The sequence below is a fragment of the Lithobates pipiens genome, unplaced genomic scaffold (genome assembly GCF_037356315.1).
Source record: "Lithobates pipiens isolate NorthernLeopardFrog02 unplaced genomic scaffold, aLitPip1_a1.2 Scaffold_23, whole genome shotgun sequence".
In the NCBI taxonomy this organism is placed as follows: domain Eukaryota; kingdom Metazoa; phylum Chordata; class Amphibia; order Anura; family Ranidae; genus Lithobates; species Lithobates pipiens.
Genome location: NW_027507785.1, coordinates 326,089,714 through 326,110,664, shown reverse-complemented (window position 1 = coordinate 326,110,664; position 20,951 = coordinate 326,089,714). Strand labels below are relative to the sequence as shown.

The window sequence follows — 20,951 nt, the reverse complement described above, 5'->3', positions numbered from 1 at the left end:
GTATTTTTTCCCAAAAAATTGTTTAAAAGAGCGCTGGGCAAATACAGTGTGACATACAATATTGCAGCAATTGACATTTTATTCCCTAGGGTCTCTGCTAAAATATATATAATGTTTGGGGGTTCCAAATAATTTTCTAGCAAAAAATATTGATTGTAACTTAAACAAGTGTCAGAAAAAGATTTAGATTTTAAAGCAGGGTTCCACCCTAAAGTGGAACTTCCGCTCATCGGAACCCCCCCCCCCTCTGGTGTCACAGTTGGCACCTTTCAGGGGGGAGGGGGGTGCAGATACCTAAGACAGGTATTTGCACACACTTCCGGGCATAGACTCCCACGGGAGTCTATGCCTCTTCCTGTCCCGCCCCGCTGTCTGCTGGGACACACACTGGTTCCAGAGACAGCACGGAGCATTCCCATTTCGCTGCGTGACTCGCGCATGCCCAGTAGGGAACCGGGAAGTGAAGCCGCAATGCTTCACTTCCCGATTCCCTCACCTAGAATGGCGGCGGCAGCTGCCGAGAGCCGAGCGATCGATCGGTCTCGGCTGCCGACATCTCTGGACCCCGGGACAGGCGAGTGTCCATTTATTAAAAGTCAGCAGCTGTAGTATTTATAGCTGCTGGCTTTTAATAATTTTTTTGTAGGTGGAATCCCTCCCGGTTCACACTATTGCGATGCGAGAACCCTGCAAATCGCACCCAACATGCACAGCAGTTCACACTGCCATATGCGAACTGCTGGGGAGTGTCATTATATGTTAACGACACCCCCTTTTTCAGCTCGCGTATCGCACTGCGAACTGACAGTTCGGACATAAATCGGATCGCATATGTGTGAACACACATGCGATCCGATTTTGGTCCGAACAGAAAAAAGGGTCCTGTGCGTGTTTGCACTGAATACGGTGCAATATCAGCCATACTATCTGTATGGCTGACATCGCACCGCACAGACATCGCATGTAATGTGAACAGTAGTGCGCTGCGAATTACATGCGATGTCTGGCATCGCAATAGTGTGAACCAGCCCTAAGTGGTTAAACTTCCTGCATTTACACTTTGTTTAAAAACTTGTCAGTTTCCCTTTGATCTAAGAAGGAAGAGTTAGTAACAATGTTTAATTTTAAAAACTTGGCAGACTGCCGGGATGTTTTCTTTACAAACAGAAGTTTATCCCTTTGATCTAAGAAGGAAGCTTAGTTACAATGTTTCATATTAAAAACTTGGCAGACTGCCGGGATGTTTTCTTTACAAACAGAAGTGTATCCCTTTGATCTAAGAAGGAAGAGTTAGTTACAATGTTTCATTTTAAAAACTTGGCAGACTGCCCAGATGTTTTCTTTCGACAGCTGATTGAGCAGATAAGTCTCTCCACTTGTTATATAAAAGAATCAGCAAACTCTGCAACAAAGATCATCAGAGGGGTTGAATTGAGATCACAATCTGTTAAAGATGAATTGTGCTGCTCTAATTTCAGTACAAAAGAGGCAGCATATAATAACAAGCGAACGAGGGCGCCTCTGAGTGTAAACCGTGTACAATAAGCATAAAATCATTTAACCATTCACCAACCGCCGCACGACGATGTACGTCCCTTTTTTGAAGAGGGACACCTCGGTAACGGCAGCAGCTGTTGCCACAACCGAGATATCCATCTCTTCAGGCGGCGGTTTGGTAAACGATAATGGTGGTCTCTGCGGTGAGTTCCCGCCGCTCTCCTGCATCCTCCACAGCTTACCGGAGACGCCGGCAGTGGTGGAGGCGACCGGGTCCTGTCACTTCCTTGGTATGGAGATGAGCGAGGCTAAGATGGCCCCCACCCGTCTCCATACCATAGCAGGGTGGAAGCAATGTCGAAACGTCACTTCCACACATACCTCTAAAACAGGGTTATGCAATTAGCGGACCTCCAGCTGTTGCAAAACTACAAGTCCCATGAGGCATAGCAAGACTCTGAGAGCCACAAGCATGACACCCAGAGGTAGAGGCATGATAGGACTTGTAGTTTTGAAACAGCTGGAGGTCCGCTAATTGCATATCCCTGCTATAAAAGGCACCGTTTTTCAATGTGCCATTTTTTCAAATGACACTTTTTTTTTTTTTTTTAAAGCGCCCCGTCCCGACGAGCTCGCACGCAGAGAAGCGAACGCATACGTGAGTAGCGCCCGCATATGAAGTAAATAACTAAAAATATCCGATAGTTTGTAGAGGCTATAACTTTCCGGAGCTGAAGTGGTTAAATCTACATTAGGTTCCAGAGAACAACAATTCCTACTTATTTGTAGGACCAAACTACTACCAAACTACTACATTGAATTGTATAAAAGTATACATTTTATTTAAATTGTACATTAGGTTCACTCAAGGCAAAAGGGGGCTCAAACTGGAGGCCCTCCAGCTGTTGTAAAACTACAAAGTCCCATGAGGCATTGCACGGCTGACAGTTACAAGCATGACTCCCACAGGCAGAGGCATGATGGGACTTGTAGTTTTACAACAGCTGGAGGGCAGTTTGAGACCCCCTGCGTCAAGACCCTTTTTTCTAGGGGAGCTGCCACCTTCAGAGTGATTGTCATACACATCCATCCTCCATTTGGTACTTACCCTTGGTATTTTTTTTTTTGGTGGGGGGGGGGGGGGCTAGTCTTAGATCTGTTCTTGTTCAGAAGAGACATCATGTTGTCATTCAAACAGGAAGTTTGCAGCACACTGGACTTATGGAAGATTATACATTTGTACTTGCAGCATTTTTAAAAAGGATACAAATGTGCATGTATTCAAAAAAAATGTACCACAGGTTTTTTTTTGTTTTGTTTTTTTTACATTTTTGCCCTAACATCTTAACCTCTCTAACAGGTCAATCTTCGCAATAAGAATTACAAGCCCAATCTTTAGATCCCCCCCCAGCCAGGAGGTAGTCCCACCTTTCACATAGCACTGGTGATAGTGCTCTTGCAGCAGGATGCAATGGCTGACAAGTTCCTTTTGTCGGTGGTGTATGAAAGAACTGGCCGCCGGACGTTCTTGCGACAGAGACCTGCGAGGATGCAGAAGATTAATTACTGAGTAGATTACACAGTCATTAGTAAAAATGACCACAAGTACATATTTGTATATAGGTTATAGTAAACCCTACTAATTAAAATGGGGGGGGGGGGGGGGGTAGTAAAATCAAATCAAAATGGCTTTGAACAAAGACCTGCACATAGACATGAGATGACAAAACGAGGAACGTCCTGCTTGTCGGCATTCTGCATCACCTGCAGGAGTGTTCGTTTCTGTAGGGAGTACCGATTCCGGAGCCTATGGTTCCCAGCCTGTGGTCACTGAAGCACCCACCAATACTGGACAGCCATCTCCAGGAACGTGTAATGTTGGGAATATCACGTTTGGACCTATTATCTCTCTAGACACATAACCTAACCTCTATAAGTGACCCTCTAATGCTTACAGTTCAACTCTAGCTCTCCCTGTAGAAGTAAAATTGAAAAAAGCATTAGTCATTCTAACTCTTGTGTTGTTCCCTACAGACTCACTGCTCTGTAATCCAGTGGAGGTGCTTTTTTCAGCCTGAATGACGCCCATCATCCTTTAACCCACTTCTTACCTAGACCAGTGATGGTGAACCTTGGCACTCCAGATGTTTTGGAACTACATTTCCCATGATGCTCATGCACTCTGCAGTGTAGTTGAGTATCATGGGAAAATGTAGTTCCAAAACATCTGGGGTGCCAAGGCTCACCATCACTGGTCTAGGACATCAAGGACCAACCCCATGGTGGCACATCATCAAGTCACCCTGGGCCAGGGCTGTCTTAATACATAGGCACCCCTGGGGCATTTGCCAGGGGCCTCAGGTGCATGGGGCCTAATACAAAAATACCCCATACAAAAGCATAATTTATCTTAGACCCCTTTCACACTGGGGCCGCCCGAGCGTTAGTGGTAAATCACAGCTCATTTTAGTGGCGCTTTACCGCTGTTTAAGCTGCGATTTTCCACCGACAGCAGCCAAAGAAGGGGTTAAAAGCGCACGCGTTGCAGCGCTTCCGAATCGCTTTTTCAGGCGCTCCATTCATTTCAATGGGCAGGGCGTATTGGGAGCGCTCCCAAACCGCCCCAAAGATGCTGCTTGCAAGACTTTTCCTAACATCCCGCAAATGCCCCCGCCCCAGTGTGAAAAGTCAGACTGGAATGAATGGGAGGCGGTGTTTAGGCACTTTACAGGCGCCATTTCTAGCTCTAAAACGCCTGAAAACCGATTCAGTGTGAAAGGGGCCTTACTGGATGCCTGAAGCAGCATCACCAAATCTTACCAGTCAAAGAAAACAACCCACCCATCTGCAGGAGCACCTCGGAAAGGAAATACGCATATGAAATAGATATTTCCAGATGTGCGCTGACAAAAAAAATGTGTTCGTTTTCATTTTCGTTTCATTCGGTTTTTTTTTTGCTTTTTTTGGAAATTTGAAAATTTGGAATGTGGAGATCTGAAAATTCAGATATTTAAATTCCTGAATTTTCAAATTTCCAAATTCCGAATTTCCAAATTCCAAAAAAAGCAAAAAAAAAAAAAAACGAATGAAACGAAAATGAAAACAAACACATTTTTTGTTTTCAAATTCCGAAATTCGAAAATCTGTAAAATTCTAAATAATTAATAATAACTAACTATTCAATTAGAAGTATTGGAATTTCCTTTCAAATTTGGTTGTTTGCGAACGTAACAAATACAAATTTATCTGAAGTTACGAATTATCCAAAATAACGAATGTCACATCTAAACAAATGGAATGGAACAAATGAATAATAAATAATAATAATAAAAAGATTGTATTATTGTTGTTGTTTATTATTATTAGATCATTACGTTCCATTCGTTTAGATACAGCATTTGTTATTTCAGATCATTCGTAACTTCGGATAAAATCCTACTTAGTGAACGTAATAACAGCCAAATTTTAAAAGAAATTCCAATACCTATAATTTAATATTTATTAGTTATTATTTCAGATTTTCACGTTTCCGAATTTTCACATTTCTGAATTTCGAATTTTCGAATTTCGATTCAAAAATTTTAAAATCCGAAAATCTGAAAAAAAGAAAGAAAATCTGAAAAATTTGAAATAATAACAAACTAATAATAACTATTAAATTAGAAGTATTGGAATTAACTTTAAAATATGGCTGTTAGTGAACGTAACGAATACAAATTTATCTGAAGTTACGAATTATCTGAAATAAGGAATGCCGCATCTAAATAATCGAATAATAATAATAAAAAGGTTTTATTATTTGTTAATTATTATTATTCGATCATTACGTTCCATTCGTTTAGATACGGCATTTGTTATTTCAGATCATTCGGGAACTTCGGATAAAATCCTACTTATTATGTTCACTAACAGCCAAATTTGAAAGGAAATTCCAATATCTATAATTTAATATTTATCAGTTATTTTAGATTTTCACGTTTTCATTCTTATTTTTGGATTTTCAAATTTATGAAATTTTGAATTTCCTAATTTTTTAAATGTAAAATTTCCGAAATTTCAGAATTTCAGAAATTTTCCAATTTCAGAAATTTTCCAATTACCAACATTTTACAACTTCCGAACGTTGCAATTTCTAAAATTTCGAATTTCTGAAATTTCAAATTTCCAAATTTCGAATTTCCAAATTTCAAAGTTTTGGAAATTCCGAAATGTCAAAATTTTGGCAATTGAAAAATGTGGAAATTTTGGAATTAACGAATTTGTCAAAATTCGTTAAAAGAACGAATTCGGAGCTAAATGAAATTGCACATGTCTAATAGGCATTGTTCTCCTTGGGATAATGCAGGTGCCAGGACGATCTGATCAGCACATCAGTAGGCATGCTTGGTAGAAACAATACTACATTATCATCATTTAGTGATCTCATGTCCATGGCTAGCTGTTCATCACATATCAGAATGCCTAGGTAGTTGGTCATGTGATCTCTGCCAAGGGGAATAATCTGAATTCAAATTGGCTGATCCACTTCTAAAACAAATGAAGTGTTCACGTGCCTCGGTCCTCGCATGTGACCAGCACTAGAGGGAGCCTGGGGTGGCATTTTCTCCAGGAAAGGCGAGAATTTCCTCTCTCCTTACTCTGGTAAGACACATTACATATGTACTTATGTTAAATAAAAACTCCAGGCAAACAGCTGAATATACAAGCGAAATACATATCATTGTACTGCTTTACCTAGCAAAACATCAAAAGAGCCCCCGATACTGTGCAGTCCTATAGAAAACTCCCACCGCACAGCCACACAGGTCACAGTTCATAATTAAAGCGGAACTGCGGCCATTTTTTTTTCATCTTTCCATCTAATTAATCTTCTGCCCTTGTTGTCGTTTTAACTTTGGATACATTTTTTTTTCTATCACAGCCCACTTGCTGTTTCTTGTCTGGTCATTAGCCTAGGCTTATGACATCATACACAGCTCTCTCTCACTCTTGTGAGAGTTTGCCAGGAAAGGAGGGGGGGGGGGGGGGTGAGTCATAAGAGGGCCAATGAGAGCTGCAGAGCAAGTGTAAATCCAGGAAGTGAACAGGCAGCACCTTCAGCTGCCCACAGTTAAAATTGATGCAGCCAGACTCAGTGGAGGGAGATTTCTCCAGCCTTCGAGTCTTGGCTGGTTCATCAGGAACCGGCTGAGATTCGAACAGTTATTGGGCAGGCTGAATGTACCAAGTTGATCGATCGATCGCCTCGGGTACACAACCAGCCTGCCGGATGTGCATCAGATTATCATCACACCAGCGGCTGCCATAGTCTCAATAATCACTGTCTTGTTCCAGTGGGGACAGCTTCCCCCCCCCCCACCCCTCGCCGGGAGCAGACAACGAAAGGGATTCCCCCGGCAGCACTGTCTGTGCTAATGGGGGAATTGTGTACATTTATTTTATACAACCTGTGGTTGCAGGAAAGAAATGTGCACCATGTATGGCCAGCCTAAGTGTAAACGGCAAATTTCAGAGTTGTCCTGAGAGTATAAGGTGAGTAAATCTTCCAATGGGAACAGATGTTCTAATCACACGATCTGCCTAATATGGGAATTCCCCTCACTTTAGGAAGATTTCCTCTAACCACCTCTGCTGTCTCTGGGACAGTGAAGGAGATTATCCCCAGGGATGGACAGGAAGTGAAGGAGATTATCCCCAGAGATGGACAGGAAGTGAAGGAGAGTATCCCCAGGGATGGACAGGAAGTGAAAGAGAGTATCCCCAGGGATGGACAGGAAGCGAAGGAGAGTATCCCCAGGGATGGACAGGAAGCGAAGGAGAGTATCCCCAGAGATGGACAGGAAGCGAAGGAGATTATCCCCAGGGATGGACAGGAAGTGAAGGAGATTATCCCCAGAGATGGACAGGAAGTGAAGGAGAGTATCCCCAGGGATGGACAGGAAGTGAAAGAGATTATCCCCAGAGATGGAAAGGAAGCGAAGGAGATTATCCCCAGAGATGGAAAGGAAGCGAAGGAGATTATCCCCAGGGATGGACAGGAAGCGAAGGAGATTATCCCCAGGGATGGACAGGAAGCGAAGGAGAGTATCCCCAGGGATGGACAGGAAGCGAAGGAGAGTATCCCCAGGGATGGACAGGAAGCGAAGGAGAGTATCCCCAGGGATGGACAGGAAGCGAAGGAGAGTATCCCCAGGGATGGACAGGAAGCGAAGGAGAGTATCCCCAGGGATGGACAGGAAGCGAAGGAGAGTATCCCCAGGGATGGACAGGAAGCGAAGGAAAGTATCCAGGGATGGACAGGAAGTGAAGGAAAGTATCCAGGGATGGACAGGAAGTGAAGGAGTATGCCCAGGGATGGACAGGAAGTGAAGAAGAGTATCCCCAGGGATGGACAGGAAGTGAAGGAGAGTATCCCCAGGGATGGACAGGAAGAGAAGGAGAGTATCCCCAGGGATGGACAGGAAGTGAAGGAGTATCCCCAGGGATGGACCGGAAGTGAAGGAGAGTATCCCGAGGGATGGACAGGAAATGAAGGAGATTATCCCCAGGGATGGACAAGAAGTGAGAGTATCCCCAGGGATGGACAAGAAGTGAGATTATCCCCAGGGATGGACAAGAAGTGAAGGAGAGTATCCCCAGGGATGGACAGGAAGTGAAGGAGAGTATCCCCAGGGATGGACAGGAAGTGAAGGAGAGTATCCCCAGAGATGGACAGGAAGTGAAGGAGAGTATCCCCAGAGATGGACAGGAAGTGAAGGAGAGTATCCCCAGAGATGGACAGGAAGTGAAGGAGAGTATCCCCAGAGATGGACAGGAAGTGAAGGAGAGTATCCCCAGAGATGGACAGGAAGTGAAGCAGAGTATCCCCAGGGATGGACAGGAAGGGAAGGAGAGTATCCCCAGTGATGGACAGGAAGCGAAGGAGAGTATCTCCAGGGATGGACAGGAAGCGAAGAAGAGTATCCCCAGGGATGGACAGGAAGTGAAGGAGAGCATCCCCAGAGATGGACAGGAAGTGAAGGAGAGCATCCCCAGAGATGGACAGGAAGTGAAGGAGAGCATCCCCAGAGATGGACAGGAAGTGAAGGAGAGCATCCCCAGAGATGGACAGGAAGTGAAGGAGAGCATCCCCAGAGATGGACAGGAATTGAAGGAGAGCATCCCCAGAGATGGACAGGAAGTGAAGGAGAGCATCCCCAGAGATGGACAGGAATTGAAGGAGAGCATCCCCAGAGATGGACAGGAAGTGAAGGAGAGCATCCCCAGAGATGGACAGGAATTGAAGGAGAGCATCCCCAGAGATGGACAGGAAGTGAAGGAGAGTATCCCCAGAGATGCTGACCCACCACGCTACAAACCTATGCATTGCATCTAGTTGCAAGGCGGTTGCGGCACGGCCCTATTTAATGTGAAAGGATCATGGCCATGACATAGCTACAGCCCTGAGAGGCTGCATTACTGTGTTTAGGTCATCAGACGAGGGGCAGTAAAACTGCAGCTCAGCCACTCTTCAGCTGTCCATGTGAAGGAGACCTAACTGAGCAGCAAAGAGGACACATCCTTCAGCACATAAAACCTTCAATGATATATGTATTTCAAACGTGTTGTTGGCGGTTTGCCTGGAGTTTGACTTTAACACGAGGAAAGGACCGGCTCTGAAGACATTGTAGAATAAAGTATAATGGAGATGGTGACCTGGATGCATTGTGATCTCATAATGATGCTTTTATCATTAACCATATACAGGAAGGATGCCGTTTAAGTGATCCCTTATATTAACTAACTGAAGTTACTAAAGATGCCAGCTTTTAGATCCCTTGCTCAGGCTTTATAGGATTCTCAAGGAATCCGAGGAAGGCATCCAAGAGGTCCCAAACGCTTGCATCTCTGATAACTTGAGTTAACAAATAAAAAGGTATCACTTAAACCACAGAATTTATCATTTCTGAACATGACGAAAAAATACAAACACAAGCCAACAGCAGACATTAGGAATGTAATAAAAACAACAACATTGTGCAGTGTGTTCAGGTGCTGGAACCCAGGCTAGCCACATCTTGGGTTATAAGGAATAAGGCAAGCGTGTCTTCTTCACCTTCTTGTCTGTAGGTGTCCCCAGCTGTGAGCGTCTTGGAACAAAATGGAGCCGGGAAGAGCACTGCTCAGCCATTCTCAGGAAGCTTTGTATTTTCTTAGTACAAAGCTTCCTCTGACTGGCTGAAGTGGCGAGGTGGGCGCATGATACAGCATTCTCCAACTTGAGCCATTCAGAGGAAGACTTGTTCTCATTCAGAAAATACAAAGCTTCCTGGGAATGGCTGAGCAGTGTTCAGCCAGACTCTATTTTTCTCCAGGAAAACCTACAGATATCAGATGAAGAAGCCCAGGGTTTGAGAAAGGAGTGTGCATGCTCCGAAAAACGCATAGCAACGCCCCGCCACTCTCCCATTGTGATGTCATCGCTGCCTAGGGAGGCCAACGGTTTTCGCGTGGTTCCAGAAGCGACAGAGCATCTTGTCAACGCCAGAGGCGAATACACCAAGCGGGCAGCTGCCCTAAGAGATGGGCACAGGACTGAATGTAGCAGTCTGGATGTAACCAATCTATGTGAATTGCCCATTGCCCTTTTATCAATAAATAGGTTTATCACTGCACTTAGGAGGCGCCCCGCTCTGTTTTCTTGCTCTCTTCTGCAGACATTGCTCCTACTTTGGGGCCAGCTGCCACAAGGGCCATGGACATTTGGATTTAATTTTAGATAATTTTGCTTTATTGTTATATCATTCACTTGTTGGTGCCTGTGACCCCAATTTCAGATACAGGAAGCCTACTGACAATTCTGGTGACTGGTCCTTTGACCTCCATTTGACAATTTTTTGGCATGGCTGCCACAGTAGAGGTCCTCCTTAAAAGTGAAGACCACAAAGCCTTTTCCTGGCTTCTTGATCTTGAAATACAGTGATCCAGGCCAATTATGTAGTCTGAAATCTCCCACACTCTATGCTTGTTTTAGGTCAGAGACTCATTAGAATGTGAATCCATCCATGGGGTTTGCAACCTAAAAACAAGTCAGCAATGACAGAGTCCATATTTTTCCTTTCACACCTTCCTTACTAAGGGGGTCTTCCAGCTGTACTATATTAACGTAGAGGATCCAATCGGATTGCAGTAGAAGAACACCATGTCAAACATTGTTACATATAAAAGCAATCTTGTTCTGCATTGGTTTAGATTTTGTCATCCGACTGTCATGCGATCCGCCAGACAGATGGGGACCGTCAGGTCCCATCAGGTCCGCCTGAAAAAAACAGAAAGGGCGGACCCAACCGGAATGTTTGTGTGAAAGGGGCCTTAACAAGCGGGTGGTTGGTTAAGGCGCGGCAGGTCTTAGCAGGTTAACAAGCAGGTGATTGGCTGCTAGGACACAGGGTGGTTATAGCAAACCAATCACCAGCCTGTTTACATGAAAAGTAAGACAACTCTTACCCTCTGTCCAGACTTACCGCACCTCCTGCCATTTGCCTGCGCAAGGTTTGATTGTGAAGGGGGGAGGGCTGTTGTGATTGGAAGGTGGGGGTTGACTTGGAGGACGCTGTGAAATGAAAGGGACTTTGATGTAAAGGGGGGGGGGGGCTGGGGAAACTGCTGTAAAGGGGGGAATGTGCTGTAAAGGGGGGGGGGAATGTGCTGTAAAAGGGGGCATGTGCTGCAAAGGGGGGCATGTGCTGCAAAGGGGGGCATGTGCTGCAAAGGGGGGGCATGTGCTGCAAAGGGGGGGCATGTGCTGCAAAGGGGGGAATGTGCTGCAAAGGGGGGAATGTGCTGCAAAGGGGGGAATGTGCTGCAAAGGGGGGAATGTGATGCAAAGGGGGAATGTGATGCAAAGGGGGGAATTGGATATAAAGGGGGGAATTGGATATAAAGGGGGGAATTGATGTAAAGGGGGGCATGTGATGTAAAAGGGGGGCATGTGATGTAAAAGGGGGGCATGTGATGTAAAGGGGGGCATGTGATGTAAAGGGGGAATGTGATGTAAAGGGGGGAATGTGATGTAAAGGGGGGAATGTGATGTAAAGGGGGAAATGCGATGTTAACAGGGCACTATGATGTAAAGGGGGCTCTGGAGAGGGGACTGAGTTGTAGCACAAATATAAGATTTGGACCTCTGCTGAATATATGTTTTACTGGCTGAATTTGAATTGAATAGCCCTGGTTTACATGATGCCAGCAAGTATCTGATTGGCTTTGGTGGATTCCAGCAGAACTGAACACAAACCATCTCATTAGTACATAGACCCATGTATGTGAGTTATAACAAGTAAAAGGACAGCTCCAGCAGCACACAGGTCACACACTCGTGTTCTGCACATGCAGCTTAAGCAGAGGTTACACTGTCCCCACAAGGCCAGGCTACCAAATGCCGCACCCAGCACCCAGTGTCCTCCCAGTCCATCTCCTGCATACGCAAAAGCAGCACTGCGTCTTCATACTACCTGGACAGCACCTCCTGGAAGATTTCCCACGTCACTGACTCTTGTCTAAACTCGCTGGGGGAGAGAGGATAGCGTTAGCAGCTCAGGGATCAGTGCTCTGCGGGGAGGACCGGGCAGCGAGCTCTTAGGGTTTAAAGGGGTTGTGTACGCCAGCGGTAACCAAATGGTGTTATAGTGTGCACCCCCCTTTAAAACCTCAGATGCTAGCCAGGTGCTCCGTGTGGTGGGTGCCATTTTTCCTAAAGAAGAATTTTTGCATATCGATTGACAAGTCATTATATATCTATATGGCCAAGATATTTCTCATACTTTGAAAGTATACATGCTTGAAGAGGATGTGTTTAGTGTTTATAATGCATTTCTTATAGTTTAAATTAAAAAGCAATAACAACAAGCGAAATAAGTAAAAAAAAAAAAAGGGGTTGAAGAGGCGGCAAGACTGCTATAGCCACCAATAGTAACTACATGTAAAAAAAAAAAAAAAAAAAAAAAATCAGAGAGGCTGGTTGCACCCAAGTCAATCAATGAATCGAATTGGGTACAACCAGCCTGCCCATAGATTGATCAAATCTAAGCCGTTCCCTGCTAGACTGAAGCCATATATTTCCATCTACAGAGCACTATAATAGAAGAGAGAGCACTACAGTAGAAAGTCTCAGTCTAGCAAGTCTGTAACCTTTGGGTGGGAAGTAATATGAAGCTTGATGCCAACCACTGTAGGCCAAATACAAGGAGACGGTCGCAAAATGTGTGCTCCAGTGTGTGCAATCCGCACTTTAAAAAGTCATCAGGGTTGGATTTCGGGATAGTCAACATTGGCAGTGGCCTAGGGAGCCAGGGGTGGCACACTGCTACCAGCAAATTGTATTTCTGGCTATCAGGAACACATTGCAGTTTGTGACTAAGGCTACGTTTACTTATGTCCCGCTGCGGTTTGCACTCTGCAGTCTGGTGCGGTTTTGTACATCGGTTCTGGTGCAATTCAGGTGCAAATTTTTATTTGAAATCGCACCTGAACTGGACCCAAAATCGCACAGGACTGATTTCTAAATTGGACCATAGCCACCCTGGACATGTGTGAGCTGGCTCCATCGGAAGCCGGTCCAGTTCACATGTCATGCGAATTGGATGCAGTTAAAAAGGAATATTAAGGAAAATTGTTGCCCATACTTACCATAATTTTCCTTTCCTGGATCCTCCCCATGTCAGCCTACTATGGGTCAGCTCCACCCCCCTCTGACCCCTCCAGGACCACCTTTTTCCTCGCCCATAAAGGGCGGCTGCCTGCCCACACCAGTGTTCAAAAAAAATACCCGCCTCGCGACGGATAAACATTTTCCTTATTTCCTGGACCTCCCCCATGTCAGCCTACTATGGGAGGTAGCAAGCTTTTTAAAAAGGGAGGGAAGACAAAAAATAAGCCAAACCCTCAACGCTACTCACATTTTTAATGAGCGACAGCCGCCATAATAACCATAGAGCCAGGCGGACAAGCCAATTAAGCCTGTAATGCCTAATAAAAGGCATTAGGGCGCGCTCCAGTTTTCTGCTCTGCAAACTACCTCAGGGGCGACCTTTGCGTATGCTGCCCAGGATGCTGCCCTACCCTTCATCGAAAGTGCTTTGATCTCTGAAGGAGGAGGAAGGCACAGAGTTTTGTATGCGATATGCGCGGTCTTTGACAAATCTGGAAGAAAAAAAAAAAAACTCTGGATGTTGCCTGCCTCTGATGACCTCAACTGAGCAAGCCCAACAGGATCCTTCTTCTGCCAGGAACGGCGATGAAGACCTTGTCTGAAGAAGAGGATCTTCTCTGTCTGCATCCAGATTTCCTCTTTCTAGAGGCTTTCTGATGTCTTGACCTCTCTTGGCTCAGGTCCGAGCGATTAAAGTGAGGTAAGGGCGAGGGAGATCTGGAGTGCAGTGACAACAGGCGCCTATCCAGCTGCATGCGACTCTGCGACTTGTCATGTCTAGCCTTTTTTACTCCTTTGAGGCTGGAATGCTGATTCGGAACCTCTTTGTGGGCATTTAGCTCACACTGGGCCCTTCTCTCTGTAAAACAGAGGATGTGCTCTCTTTTAAATAAATTAAATAAATAAATAAAATAAAACTTCTCCATCTGAATCTTCAGTGCTAAGGCAGCTAGGCAGGCAAAACTCCCCAGATCTATTAGGCCCCTTTCACACATGCGGACAGTATGTCCGTATTCCATCCAATCCGTTTGCAGATGAAATACGGACATACATGCATCCCTATGGGATAGCGGGTGTCTGTGGATGAACATCCGCAGACACCCGCTATTGTCCGCCTCCGCTATTGTCCGATTCTGCAGACGGAGGAAAATCCTATTTTTCTATCTGTCTGCAGAGCGGATCGGATGAACATGGACAGACGGTCCGTGCTCATCCAATCCCCCATAGAGGAAAGCGGAGAGCCGACAGGGCGGTACCTGCACAGTGTGCTGGGACTGCCCTGTCCGCCGCCGGCTCAGCGGGGACAACGGAGGGATCCCCGCTGAGCGAGCGGATCATCACGGGGCGGATCGTTACTGATCCGTCCCGTGTGAAAGGGGCCTAAGGGCCGGTTCACACTGCAGGCGCGGCGAGGCGTCTCCGACTTGCCTCGCCGCGACCTGCGGCGACCTCAGCGGCGACTTGCAGAGGACTTCTGTATAGAAGTCAATGCAAGTCGCCCCCGAAGTCGCCCAGAAGTAGTACAGGAACCTTTTTTCTGAGTCGGAGCGACTCGAGTCGCTCCTCTCAGAACGGTTCCATTGTACAGAACGGGGGCGACTTGCGGGAGCGAGGCGAGGCGAGTCGTGTCGCCTCGCATCGCCCGCTGTGTGAACCGGCCCTTAAGGCACAGGATAATAAAAACAAAATAAAAAATAAATAAAAACAAAATAAAAATAAACTTTAAAAGGTGTCCGGAGTGAAGACGAAAAAAGAACACCGATGTGGGCAGACAGCCGCCCTTTATGGGCTAGGAAAAAGGTGGTCCTGGAGGGGTCAGAGGGGGCGGAGCTGACCCATAGTAGGCTGACATGGGGAGGTCCAGAATTTTTATATATATATATATATATATATATATATATATATATATATATATATATATAAAACACACACACACAGTATCTCACAAAAGTAAGTACACCCCTCACATTTTTGTAAATATTTTCTTCTGTCTTTTCATGTGACAACACTGAAGAAATGACACTTGTCTACAATGTAAAGTAGTGAGTGTACAGCTTGTATAACAGTGTAAATTTGTTGCCCTCAAAATAACTCAACACACAGCCATTCATGTCCAAACCGCTGGCAACAAAAGTCAGTACACCCTTAAGTGAAAATGTCCGAATTGGGCCCAAAGTGTCAATATTTTGTTTGGCCACCATTATTTTCCAGCACTGCCTTAACCCTCTTGGGCATGGAGGTCACCAGAGCTTCACAGGTTGTCACTGGAGTCCTCTTCCCCTCCTCCATGATGACATCACGAGCTGGTGGATGTTGGAGACCTTGTGCTCCTCCACCTTCCGTTTGAGGATGCCCCACAGATGATCAATAGGGTTTAGGTCTGGAGACATGCTTGGCCAGTCCATCACCTTTACCCTCAGCTTCTTTAGCAAGGCAGTGGTCATCTTGGAGGTGTGTTTGGGGTACTTAAGTTGGAATACTGCCCTGCGGCCCAGTCTCTGAAGGGAGAGAATCATGCTCTGTTTCAGCATGTCACAGTACATGTTGGCATTCATGGTTCCCTCAATGATCTGTAGCCCCCCAGTGCCGGCAGCACTCATGCAGCCCCAGACCATGACACTCCCACCACCATGCTTGACTGTAGGCAAGACACACTTTTCTTTGTCCTCCTCACCTGGATGCCCCCACACACGCTTGTCACCATCTGACCCCAAATAAGTTCATCTTGGTCTCATCAGACCACAGAACATGGTTCCAGTAATCCATGTCCTTAGTCTGCTTGTCTTCAGCAAACTGTTTGCGGGCTTTCTTGTGCATCATCTTTAGAAGAGGCTTCCATCTGGGATGACAGCCATGCAGACCAATTTGATGCAGTGTGCGGCGTATGGTCTGAGCACTGACAGGCTGACTCCCCACCCCTTCAACCTCTGCAGCAATGCTGGCAGCACTCAAACGTCTATTTCCCAAAGACAACCTCTGGATATGACGCGGAGCACGTGACCTCAACTTCTTTGGTGGACCATGGCGAGGCCTATTCTGAGTAGAACCTGTCCTGTTATACCGCTGTATGGTCTTGGCCACCGTGCTGCAGCTCAGTTTCAGGGTCTTGCCAATCTTATTATAGCCTAGGCCATCTTTATGTAGCGCAACAATTTTTTTTCAGATCCTCAGAGAGTTCTTTGCCATGAGGTGCCATGTTGAACTTCCAGTGAACAGTAAGAGAGAGCGATGACACCAAATTTAACACACCTGCTCTCCATTCACACCTGAGACTTGGCTAAATGGCTAATTGGCCCAATTTGGACATTGGAGGGTTAAGGCAGTGCTGGAAAATAATTGTGGCCACACAAAATATTGACACCTTGGACCCAATTCGGACATTTTCACTTAGGAGTGTAGTGACTTTTGTTGCCAGCGGTTTAGACATTAATGGCTGTGTGTTGAGGTATTTTGAGGGGACAGCAAATTTACACTGTTATACAAGCTGTACACTCACTACTTTACATTGTAGACAAGTGTCATTTCTTCAGTGTTGTCCCATGAAAAGATAGAAGAAAAGATTTACAAAAATGTGAGGGGTGTACTCACTTTTGTGAAATACTGTATATATGAACTGAGCCTAAAAGTTCCAGACTGTTGCTTTGCCCTGCTAGACTAATCCACAGTGTTGCGGTTCCAAAAGCATTTGCATTTTTTTTTGGTAGATTAGGAATGCTAGTAGTTCTTTAAAATGTATATTAAAGTGTCAAAGTGTCAGGGCTGGGCTCAGCCCTTCCTTCTCTGAGCTGGCCGCTGCCAGCTCCCATCTCTCTCCACAGTTACTCAGCTGTTGATGATCCTGCTCATCAGTCCTGCCTACTTCTCTGCCTTTGCCTTGGTCAACATCACAAAGATTATCTCCTGCATTCCTGGTTAAAGACTTGCTTGGCCGATGTCCCTTCTGGCTCCAGATCCTGCTTGCTCTTTTACTACGTTCATCTCCGGCTCCCTGACGTTTGGCTTGTCTGACTATCCGTTCCGGTTACTGAACTCTGGCTATGTTTTGACTACGTTTTGTTCTATTTACTTTTAAACAAGTGTGACTTAACTGTACTTCTGTTTCGGTCTGATTTTGTGGTTTCTGACTTAAAGTAGTTCAGCAGATACAAATACTGCAGCTGCTGACTGCTTCACTTTCTGGTTCATGCGTGATTCGCGCTGCGCTATCCCATTGGTCTCTGCTGTTTTCTGGGACCTGTGTGTCTCCCAGAGTAAAGTGTGGGGGGGGGGGGGGGGTGTATCGTAGATACCTGCGGGTGGCTCGGGTATCTATGCCCGGAAGTGGGAGCAAAATACCTGTATTAGACAGGTATCTGCTCTCCCCTCCCCCTGAGAGGTGCCAAATGTGACACTGGAGAAGGGTAGGAACCAGAAAAGTGGAAGTTCAATTTTTGGGTGGAACCCCGCTTTAAGGTTTTTCACCATAATGCATTTAATGCATTAAGGTGAAATCCTTTCTGTGCCGCATAATCCCCCCTTCCCAACCCCCCCTTATTCTTATCTGAGCCCAGTCCAGCGATGTGCACGAGAACAGCTGCTCTCTCTGATGTCTCCCTCCTCCCTGGGCACACTGATGGCAGTGGGAGCCAATAGCTCCCACTGCTATCAAATGCAGTGCCATGTGAGTGGGGGGGGGGGGGCGCAGAGCCAAGCCACCTGCTCTGTGTCAAGAGACGCAGACAGGGCTGCTCAGGAGTGAGCCCGCACACGTGCCCCCCCCCCATAGAAGGCACTCGAAACGAAGAGCAGGAGCCATGGGGGACCCCAGAAGAGGAGAATCGGGTTGCTCTGTGCAAAAACCATTGCAGAGGTGGTATTTGTTTTTATTTGAATTATTATTATTTTTTAAATAAAGCTTTACCTTTAAGCACATTGTTTATTATTATTATTTAATTATTTTAAATTTGAACCTAAGATGGCACTATTATGTCTGTACGCCAAAACCCTGATATCTGAAGATTCTCTCAGAACAGAAATAAGGGCTGCCGCAGCCGGCTTGTCTTTGGGGGTGCGTGTTCCAGGACGGACTTCCTGATCCAATTCTCACTACAAGTTAAAGTGGAGTTCCCGCAAAATTTTTTAATTTTTTTATTTTTTGTTGATCCTAGCATTATTACGAATGAAATACAAAAACGAGTATACAATGTTCATGATCGATTTAGCAAAAAAATTAATTTCTTACTGCGTCTTTTCTGCCTCCTGTTGTGGCCATTGCCATCATGATTGTGGGCATGTGAAGCCCAAATCGAGATCTCTTCCTGGATTAGCTTTGGAGAGGTGCATGCTGGCTAACCAGCATGCACCTCTCCATCTCGCGCATGTGCGATTCGCCGGCCACAGCGCCGATTATTTCTAAAGTTGCCATAACGGGCGGCGACGGAGGAAGGTCCCGCCCCATTGTTATGGCAACATCACAGTACTGCCCACAGACTCCTGGGAAATGATGACACATCATTTCCCAGGAGCACAGGCGAGGGAGGAAGTGACGAGGAGCTCCGCGGACCAGGAAGTGGCAGAGTAGGAGGACTTCATCGCAACAGGGCTGGTAAGTCTATAAAAAATAAATAAATATTCCTCTAAATGTTTTTTTTAATAGGTTTAGCGGAGTCCAATTCTGAAAATAAAAATTCAGGGTTGAACTCTTTTTTAAGTTAGAGAGAATCACTAAGCAGTGAAGAAGGGATAAGGATGGCAGACCCGGATCCTGACCCATTAGGAAACAAGTCCGCTCTTATATTCCTGCCGTGATGGATTCCTTTAAAAAATAAAATAAAAATCAGCCCTGCTGTACACATTGTCCATTTGGCATATTAAAATACTGACCAGCATGGTTTAAAAATACTAAACTGATATGATTATTACTACATAATGCTCAAGACCTGAGGGAAGGTATGAGGAAAACTGCGTTATGGCTCCGAACTTCTGGCTTTTCTTTATTCTCTTTTTATTTTATTTTATTATTTCCTTTGTTCTATCTATTCTATTTTAATTTTATCTGTGTTATAACTTTTACTCCTTAACGTTCTTTTATGTTAAACATCCATCATTCTTCTTTAATTGCCTACACGGCGTATTGCTCAATTGCTGATGCAGTTTGCGTGACGAGCAACAAGCTGCAACAAATTTGTTGTTTTTATAATTCAACACCTTTATAGTGGATATACATGCAATATGCATTGATAAGCGACATCTGCTTTGGAGCCCTACGGGCTTGATGGCACTGCTTAACATTGTGGGACAGGGCTTGCCGAACCAGGGGAAGGTGGAGATTTTCCCTCTCTAGGCACAGCGAGTACCCACTAGGGGTGCCAGAGGGGAAGCCTCCTCCTCATAATGGGGAACTTACTGGACACACAGGCGGTCCATGTGGTCCCCCTGACTACTGAACTGGTAAAGCAATGTGACGCTGTACTGTCCTTTCTGCATCTTTCTTTATATCACATGTACGATGTCCTATGTTATTGTAATGCACTGTAACCCGAAATGTTGCATCTATATATGTGTAGGTATATACATGTCTTCTTGTTAAACTTCAATAAAAACTTATTGTATAAAATGAACAAAATTGCGGCGCTACCTGAAAAAAACTACTATAATAAAAAAATGGAACACATATAGTGCAACGGTGAATCCACCTCACTAAAGTGATAAATGTGCAATGTTAAGCCGTGAATAATGTTGCATCCGATGAAATAATAAATGTGCATAAATACTCAAAACATCATGCGTGAAATAATAACAGAATACTAAGTATAAAAGTTGCTGAATAAATACTCATAAATGAACAATACAAAAATAAATGAATAGTGCTTCTCTAATAAAGTCCATGCAGCTAATCAGTGAGCATATATCACAGTCCATGCAAAAATTATATATAGTGCTCTCCAAATCCGTGACTGTCCACCGACCAACTTCAGTGCCCAACTTCAGTGCCACACTTCAGTGCACCACCAGTTTCCCCCAGCCTCTCACCTCAAAAATCTAGTATACAGGCACTGTAAATAACCAGATGTTCACTCGTCCTTAGCAGTCCAGCTTCAATGGTATACCACTGTGCATATATGATTAGTCTTTCCCCAGTATCTTCAAATAGGTGCAATTAACGTTGGTGGTACATAGAGCATAGAGGAAAGACAAGGGGAGGCTCTCATGGGTAGTAATCAATAACAGCGATTTAATAGATAAAATATCCACTTACATTAAAGCAAATGACAGCAAACTTCGCAACACAAAACGAACTTCCGGTCTCGGCCGCGACCGGAAGTGATGAGTGCAACACCAAAGCTCCTTCCCTGACGCGTTGCGTCACGACCTCGTGACTTTTTCAAAGGGTCACGAGGTCGTGACGCAACGGGGGATCCCCATGAAGAAGTCACATGACGTAACGCGTAGGGATTGGCCAGAGGACGAACCGGAAGTAGAGTAAGGCGGGAGGAAGTTGTCATTATACCCTCTTCCTGATTGTGCTTGTTTTTGCAATTAAAATGTGAGAGTCTTTACTGCTTTTTAATAAATTTACCTGACGTTTTTTTAAACTACTACACTATGGAAGTCTCCTGTTTCTCTCTCTCCCCCTCCTCTCTCTTATTTTGAGCCATACACTGTGAAATAGAAGTGAAGATCCATTTCAGCTATTCTGGAAGCTGGGACTGGCCCTCTAGTGGCGGAATTGTATCATTGCATCCCTCCTTTGGATTGCCTGATGGCTATTATTTATTATTTATGA

At 45.1% G+C, this 20,951-nt stretch overlaps 1 protein-coding gene across 7 annotated transcripts in view; it reads right to left on the bottom strand.

The window, feature by feature from the left end:
* The window catches only part of SZT2 (SZT2 subunit of KICSTOR complex), a 297,498-nt gene that overhangs the window by 180,281 nt on the left and 96,266 nt on the right, over positions 1 to 20,951 (bottom strand). For 5 of the 7 annotated variants that reach the window (XR_013262121.1, XM_077450667.1, XM_077450670.1 and 2 more), the window contains exons 27-28: positions 11,991 to 12,044; positions 2,926 to 3,038 (exon numbers count right to left, since the gene is read on the bottom strand). Coding sequence is in view for 6 of the 7 variants with exons in the window: in XM_077450667.1 (XP_077306793.1) it covers positions 2,926 to 3,038; positions 11,991 to 12,044 (167 nt within the window). In the remaining variant the exon portion in view is untranslated. The remainder of the gene's footprint in view (positions 1 to 2,925; positions 3,039 to 11,990; positions 12,045 to 20,951) is intronic. The other 2 variants (XM_077450669.1, XM_077450672.1) reach the window with 1 other exon arrangement.